The sequence below is a fragment of the Anser anser genome (genome assembly GCF_964211835.1).
Source record: "Anser anser genome assembly, contig: HAP1_SCAFFOLD_71, whole genome shotgun sequence".
Lineage (NCBI taxonomy): Eukaryota > Metazoa > Chordata > Aves > Anseriformes > Anatidae > Anser > Anser anser.
This window is the reverse complement of record NW_028153640.1, coordinates 169,697-178,132: the sequence shown is the minus strand read 5'-3', so window position 1 is coordinate 178,132 and position 8,436 is coordinate 169,697. Positions and strand designations below refer to the sequence as shown.

At 37.2% G+C, this 8,436-nt stretch overlaps 2 protein-coding genes across 2 annotated transcripts; one reads left to right on the top strand and one right to left on the bottom strand.

Annotated features, from left to right (window-relative positions):
- Window positions 1-302: 302 nt before the first annotated feature.
- LOC310891725 (uncharacterized protein) lies at window positions 303-2,105 on the bottom strand (the record flags this gene model as incomplete). The annotated part of the gene is made up of 3 exons (XM_083853966.1): window positions 303-439; window positions 1,258-1,303; window positions 1,833-2,105. Coding segments are annotated over 3 exons (456 nt in total), but the record flags the coding sequence as incomplete, so codon positions are not given.
- Window positions 2,106-2,430: 325 nt separating this feature from the next.
- LOC310891724 (nuclear pore complex protein Nup153-like) lies at window positions 2,431-7,422 on the top strand (the record flags this gene model as incomplete). Its single annotated transcript, XM_083853965.1, has 5 exons — window positions 2,431-2,687; window positions 2,825-2,863; window positions 2,963-3,016; window positions 5,829-5,979; window positions 7,403-7,422. Exons 1-5 carry the CDS (start codon window positions 2,562-2,564, stop codon window positions 7,420-7,422), a joined length of 390 nt encoding a protein of 129 aa, XP_083710091.1. The 5' UTR covers window positions 2,431-2,561.
- Window positions 7,423-8,436: the final 1,014 nt, after the last annotated feature.

Below are 8,436 nucleotides of genomic sequence, written 5' to 3'. Positions count from 1 at the left end.
AGAACGTGCTGCACACAGGTACAAGTAAAATCCCTTGCTGGCAGGTTTGCAGAAACAAATCTTTTATTTACACAGGCAAGTCTATCTTTAGACCCCATTTACCTCTTTACATTTCTCGAATATTTACATGACTTCATGATGCTCCAAGAAGGGAGTGATGAACAAAAAGATTACAGAAACTGTCAAAAGCATAGCAAAAAAAACCCAACCTATCATTGTGCTTTAAAACTTATGAGCTAGAATAATGTAGAAGAAATGTAGTTTTAGCACTTTGGTCCTAACGGTCATGCTCTAGAAGACACTTAAATAGCAGAGGGGATTTCAGAAGTGACCGTATCCAGAGGTTGCCAGTGACAATTCATGAGTGAATCGTAGAGTTCTTCGCTTGTCTCCGTGAATTGTCTGTTCATTTCATCAACATCCAAGTAGAGCTGTGGATCTGAAAATAAAAGCCTGGTAAGTCCAAGTATCAAATCTGAGGCATGCGCACAAAAAAACTTCACGTGAAATGGCTAATAAAATGTATTTTAAGCTAAGTGTAATAAGCTATTAGATCTACTAATTTTAGTGAGGTATTTAGTCCTCTAAAATTTTGAGCCTCACAGCTCCAACTTTTGGGAATTTGTATATTAGAAGGCTGGGACTAGAACTGTCTTTCAAGATAAAGACAAAGACAATGTTTAAGATAGTAAAGATAACGTTTACGGATAATCAGCCATGAAACCCTCCCAAGAGTCATTTAATTCACTTCTACGGCAATACACGTTACATAGGATAGTTTCTAAACACTAACACAAAATGCCTCCACGTGAGGAACTTTGCAAACCTTCCAGGACACAAATATGTTTTGTACCGTATTTGTAAGTGCAAGCTGAATCCTCCTTTTGGAATCTGCAACATAAGCTTTTACCTCAGGGTGGAGAACAAAGCTTTTGCATATTACTGAGTTTCTAATATAAAATCTGTTTAGCGGAACCAATACAAAGAACAAAATTCTGTCTTAGACCATTTTCAAATGGGAATGAAGGCACAGGTACAAGAAACCTGCTGCGAAGCATTGACAGTGTCCCGTTTTACTTGATGCGGTCAGTGTATGCTGTATCAGCTTTAAAACCCCAGCTGATTGCAGATCAACCCCACAGAGGTTTGACCTCAGCTGAACTTTCAAGATGTTCTTCATCCAGTAGAGGTTGGCTTGTATTGTTAAAAGGCACAAGGATGGCTAAACTCAAGTGACAATGATAGAACCCTTATTACCGTCAGTAATTAGGTCATCACCGATTGCAGTCATAACTGAAGATTCCTGAAAGACAGAAAAGGCTAAGTTTAATCATAACTCATTTCAGAAAGCATCACAGATTCAAAGTGCTGCAGTCTCAACCCATTCCTTCTTCCTACAACTACAAGGATAGATGGCATTTTATCTATTTATTTTTAGAAGAAAGCCAATATTGCAGTACAGGTTGGAAGGGACCTCCGGAGGTCACAACTAATAAATTGACCACTTACATAAGACCACTTACAACAACTGTTTAATTTGCTTTAAGCAAAGCAAATCAGAAGAACAGGAACAGAAGAAGCGTACGCAATTATGCTGTCAAAACCATTCTTTGGTATGCGTGAACAAATAATGGTGTATAAATCACTAATTCTATGGATTTACTATTTAAGCACTTAAATACAAACACCTCTGAATGGAATCTGCTCTTTTAACTTCACACTAAGCAGAAAGCATGTTTTCAACTTCGGATTCTTTTTGCTGATTCACACAAATCTGTACAACGTATTATCTGTGAAATATTTTCTTTACAGCAAGCGTGCACTATCTTTACCTCAAAAACAGCTGGAGCCATTAAAGAATCTCCTAAAGAGCAGTCTCCAACAGCTTGCATGCTGTCATAGGGAGCATAGGAGCTGTAGTTGTAGTCAGCGTAAGCATCGTAACTCCTCTGCGAGTGGTAGTTCTGGTAATCTTGGTAATAATCATTATAGTTGTATGACTGGTACCGCTGCAATTCTGCTTTCAGTCTGAAACATGAGAAGTTGCATACAGTCAGAGAACAAGAGACTGTAAACCCAGTTCTGAACTTAAACAATTTGTCAGCTTACATACTTCAAAGCTTAAAAGGAAGCTTTCCTAAACAGTCACCTAAGTGACAGCTTAAGTCACAGCTCAAAATCTCATTTCTATAGAAGCAAGACCATCGTGAAACTCTGAGGTCTGTGTTGTTACTGAAAATGCTTTCTGTACCACAAGCCTTTTCTTGAGTTCTGTTTCCCTGATTACTGCTTCGGAGGCCTTAGCAGTCCTAGCATCATCCGTCTTGACCTTTTACAAGTACGGAGTTCTTTTATTGCTCGTGCAACAAGCACGTGCAAGATGCACTGAGGCCCAAGGTAAACTTCATTAAACTCCGAATGTATTCTCTTCTTTATGGCTTAAACTCCCAGTGACTGCATTTTTCTCTGTCATCAGAATATATTGATTGTATCATCAGTGTAGCCTTGGGACGTAAAATACATGCCTCTTTAGCTCAGAATTGACCATTGTAACACTTAAAATGCTAATTTTTCAGGCACAAAAGAGAGCGAAAGCTGGACAAGAAACTGTGTGGTCCCACGCTACCTTAAGTACCTCAGCACGGCGCATCTTGGAGGCAATGGAGAAGCTGTCAAGCCCTTTGTTGGTAAATAGCACTTCTTTTAATCTGTTTTTGCTTCATGTGTTTATAAAACTTAGTAAATGTGCCATCAAAGCATAAAGATAAAATTATTCTTCCTTACGTTGTGGCCGGTTTAATTTATTGCGCTGTTTTTTCAACAGGATGCTAAAAGAATGGCATCTGTTTTGCTCCTGTGTTGTGTAAGTTGACCATGAACCCCCACATTTTTGTTGCAGGGAACCCTCTCTCTCAGGAGAAAAAAATTGCCCTCTAATAGTTATGCTTTGTTTTTTCCTCAGCCTCCGGACATAGATAAACTGGATATTACTGACTTCCAGTCCAAACGAAGAAAGGTAAGAACCAATAATGTCTTAAGCTGAGGTAGATAACTTTTTCAATGCTTTATCACTATTAGAAAAATTTTCTCAAACCTCAGTGACAACATAGACATCAAATCAAGTTAATATTGGCATGTATCCACAGTAGATGATGGGCCGTGAAGATTACTCAGGTTAAGAATTATGTTATCTTTGTAAGTTGAGAGCAACAACTCTAGAACACACCAAGTCGTTTTATCTTGTCCCCCAACTTGGGGTGAAGCTGCATATTAAAATTCCTGTTGAGGCAAGTTTGCTCTTGAAGAAATGATCACAAATAGAAAAATACTGCTTGAGTGGTCATATAGACTTTGTACAGACTTCCGTGTTCATTCGGGCACAGAAAACTAGTTTTTGTGCTTTTTATCACCATTCAAAGTAAAGAGGAGGAAAATTGTTAATTTCCGACGCTATAAATCTTACGCTCCTAAATTCCTATTTGGAGGTAGCACAGAACTGGTGAGAATGCTGTGGTAAAGCATGATTTCCTTTCATTTTGTTTAAAAAATGAAAACTAGTCATCTTTTTTTGATGACTTTAGTTAGGGGTATCATTAAATTGCAAAACTGTACCAGGCAGAATAGCTCTTGGTGTATTAAATGCCTAACTGGGGGAATTAATATTTTTCATTTTTACCTTTAAAACCAGCGATGAACCATCGTTGGAGTCTGATAAATTTTCCATAAAATTAAATGGGCATCTCTTTCTGTGAAAACATCTGTGTTTCCAGTATCAGTCTGAGTGTACAAATGACCACTTGTTAAGTGTATGGGCTTCTTAGGCTGGAAATCAAAGTGGACAGTAATACTGGTTGCTTATTGCTTTTAACTCTTTCAATCTCTGTATTGTTTAGCCAGCACAATCTCCATTTGGTAAAGTTCTAAAATGAATGTAGCAGCAACTGCTTAGTTTTTAGGGGGGTAGAGGTTTTTTTTTTTCTTTTTCTTTTCCGACGCTATAAATCTTACGCTCCTAAATTCCTATTTGGAGGTAGCACAGAACTGGTGATAATGCTGTGGTAAAGCATGATTTCCTTTCATTTTCTTTAAAAAATGAAAACTAGTCATCTTTTTTTGATGACTTTAGTTAGGGGTATCCTTGGGCTTATTAAATTACAAAACCCTTAGATGACCACTTGAAGATCAGGTGACTGAAGGAAATAACAAGATGTGCAAACTTTTCATCTTCTGTTCTAATGAGCAAAGGGACAGTGTCTCAAGAAGTTTCTGTGCTAATTCCTTGATTGGATGGATGTATAATTAAGTTTACAATCACTTCAGAGTTTACAAACATCTCAGATTTCCTGGACCATCTTTTCACCATCTGCCAAATTACAAGGGCATGGAGAAGTGAAGTATATCATAAATATTATCCAAATAACTAAAACCAAATCTGGTGTGAATTCTCAGTTATATTATAGCAATACACCTGTGATAAGGCATTAAGAAAGATCTGCCAGATTTGCAACAGAGAGCCTGAAATTGTCAGCCACTAAATGAATGTTGCACGCAGCTGTCAGTGGGTGAAAGGAGATAGATTGTCTATTCATAATACTAGAATTCATAATGGTGGCGGGAGAAGGGTAGCCCGTGATGAGAAGCAATTATTTGCTGAGGAGACGATCGTGTGTTTTCCTGCTAAAGTGAACATGCGGTTGACGGAACACTTGTGCACTCAGGCTAAACTTCTGCAGTGGGTAGCAGTGATGTGGTATTTTTCTTATTTCAAGGAGCTGTACCAGGCAGAATAGCTCTTGGTGTATTGAATGCCTAACTGGGGGAATTAATATTTTTCTTTTTTACCTTTAAAACCAGCAATGAACCGTCGTTCACTCGAAGTAGATTTGTGAACTTACATAAAACGTCTTATTCAAGGTTTCAAACTGAATGTAATATTTTTTAGAAAGATGTATTTTTATATACTTTAGAGAGAGTGTGAATTCTATTACTAAGAGCTGGGAGATACTGTGAAATTAAAGCTGCAGCGTAAACAAAAATTTCCTGTTGGTATTGATTTGAACAATAGCATGCTTCCTAAGACTGTATTTTCTGATCCTTAAGACCGCAGGCGGAGCCATCGGTAAATCTTGTAGCCTTTAGGGTTTGTTTTCTGTCTGACAGTTCAGTTAAGTCAGTTTTGCAGAACACGCAGTGGTCTGTGTTAAAAATTAACTCTGGTCTGTGAAAATGCTTTGAAAAGGGAAGTCAAACCCACTACGTGAAGTGCATCTAATGCACATGTAAAGCATTGGATCATATTTTAATGAATGAGATTATTGTAAGACTGACAAGTTGGTTTTTTTGAGTGTGTTCTATTGTTTGTGTAACTTTGAAGAGGGAAAATGTAGGGGATGTGAAGCCCAGAAGCCTGTATAATTAGTTGCTTAACACTTCGAATGTTAAATTAATGAATTAAGCTACTGAAAAAAAAAAATCACAGTGTGGGCAGAGGAAAAGATAGGAGCATATTCTAGGAACATGGGTTATTTTAATTATGGTAGCATGAATTATTTTGTCTATGAAGCTAACTGCCAAATTTTGAAATGGAATTCAGTCAGACTTTGGCTACTTATATATAGCTTTATGGATTTCGTTACTGGTTTTCTGGTGATTTCCCTCTACAAGTTGAACGGTCTTCAGAATTTTCAAATCGTATTCACTGAGTGCCAAGACCGATGGGGGGAGGTTTATAGTTCTGTAATTTGTTTTCATCAATAAATATTGGAATTAATTTGGGTGGACGTAAGGATAAATTGATTGCTGTTTCCCTTTCAAAGCTGGAATCCCAGAATGCATTCCAGCCTCCACCTGTTAAGAGACTTGTGACACCAACGGTAAACCGTCAACCGATGCGTTATACGCGGTATTCTGAACCATCACCGACTTCAACTACTCAGTCCAGCAAAATTTGCCAGAGAGTAGACACAAAGTTCCAAGTGAGTACATTTTTGAGTCCTTATGTGCCTGTTTTTTTTTTCCAGTCTTGGAATGTTTCTCAAACCAATTGTTATCCTATCTTTGCAAAAAGTACTGATAGTATGTTTGAGGCGAGCTTTAAGGCAGTGGGAACCATTGTGAAATAGATTGAGCTTTTATGGATTTAATTCTGTTTTTGGAACACTCAGTGTCTTGTGGTTGTTTTCACGATGTCATGATGTGCTATTGAGTCATCCTGTTCTCAGTGAAAGAATATTAAAAGACAGAAATGTTTTCCTTTTATATTCTCATGTACACAAAGCTGTCACTGATGAAACATGCTCGTGTTCTGTGTAAACTATTCCAGGTGAGCTATGTGCTCCAAGTGAGAGTTCTGACAATGTGCTGAGTTATCGGTTTTGATTGCTTTGGAGTAGATGGAGTCTAATAAATTTTCCATAAAATTAAATGGGCATCTCTTTCTGCGAAAACATCTGTGTTTCCAGTATCAGTCTGAGTGTACAAATGACCACGTGTTAAGTGTATGGGCTTCTTAGGCTGGAAATCAAAGTGGACAGTAATACTGGTTGCTTATTGCTTTTAACTCTTTCAATCTCTGTATTGTTTAGCCAGCACAATCTCCATTTGGTAAAGTTCTAAAATGAATGTAGCAGCAACTGCTTAGTTTTTAGGGGGGTAGAGGTTTTTTTTTTCCTTGTTTGTTCATAAATGACAGAAAACAGAAAAGTATGTCCCTTTTACGGGGTTGGCAAACACAAGTTTTGATGAAAACTCTCCCCCCCACACACACAATTTTTGTCATTTTGTTTAAAATAATTACTTTCTTTGTTAGAGGATTTGACAAATTTGATTTAGTGTTCTATCAGTTTGTCCTCAATGCTGAGTGAAGCAGTGTGCTTACTTTAGCCCCAAAATTTAACTGAACTGTACCCACAATGCTGAATTAGGGAACAACGTTAAGTAGGTGAGGTGTATTCAGTGCTATAAAATTAAAAATAAATAAATAAAATAAAAACCACAAAAAACCACATGAAGTGGTTGTTGGTACTTTGTGTATTCTGTACATATTCAGCTAAGTCTTGAACTAAACTTAACTTGCAGGGGATGAGAGAGAAGACTTTGCCTGCAGAACAGCGAGCAGAACCATCTGAAAGGTATGACATCTATTAATTTAAAACTTACTTGAAGGAAGAAAGACATCTCCTTTTTCAGTACAGTCTGCACCTGAAAGGTGGTGACAGTTCTCAGTAAAAGGAATGGGAAATCCAATGAAAATTTTGTATTTTGAGGGAGCTGCAAAGTCTGGATTGTGTTTGAAGATCAATATAACTTTGAGAAAATTGTTGTTTTTATGAACGGAAGGAAGATGAGCAAGAATAAAAGTACTGATACACCACTTTTTATCCCAAGTTTATCTTCTGAGTAGGATACGAAGATGGGAAATGAGGCACGTTTTCTGTATCCACAGAAAGGATCTTTGCTATTGGAGGCCTAATTTTTTCCTTCTACAGGAAATATGGCTCATTTTGTAGTTTAACTAAATCTGTAGCGTTACAAATTTTGCTTTGACAGATATTTCATGGTTTATAACTCAGTTTACTTATAACAAAATAATTTGTCCCTCCTAATGTTCCCTAGGGGAAAAGCTATTAGTTTTAGCTATTTAATTGCTTGCAGTTTGAAAGCTCTGTCCTAATGGGATGATTCTTTCTGAAGTATTCTTTAGAAGGTGAAGTAGGGGAAGTGAGTTACAGTTCAGGAGGATGTTTATTGATGTGTTTTTTTCTTTATTTTTTAAGCAAAAACATGGAGGAAGATTTATGATTTATTATTCTTTTTTTTAATACTCCTTTCATGATGAAGTTAATTGTCTGCTTTGAGTTCACATGAAGACCATGTGTTCTTTAGAATCATTTGAGGCCAAATGCTAACTCATCTCTAAAATAAAAAAAATCCAGCAGAATTAATTGAATTTCTTCTTGAGGAGACTGCTTTGTGTTATACTGCTTTCTTGGATTAGGTCAAATGAGTTATCCTCCAGATAATATTGATGGCTTTTCCTTCTGGGCAAATGGTGTTTTGGGTAATAATGCTTGAGTTAAGGGACTTTGCACTCGGTTTTTAGGGGGTCGCTCTTTTCAAAGAACAGTAGCAGGGAATTTTGTTGACTCTATGCTCATCTGCCAAGCAATTCTTATGTGACCATGGGCATTCTTTGGCTTGCAGAAAGAACTCAACACTTTGTTTTGGCATCTAAAAGTTGGACTTCACAACAACCACCTTTTTAGGGGTGGAAGCGACTGGCTTTAAGGTTCTGGTACAGGTGCAATCAGGTGCTGGGTTTTAATTATGTTTTTTTCAAACTGTTCTAAATTGTCTTTGCTAGAACTCCTTTCTACTTCTCCATTTAGGAAGGAGATAGAGCAAACTCATACTGCTTTTGATTTCGTTCACAAAGTT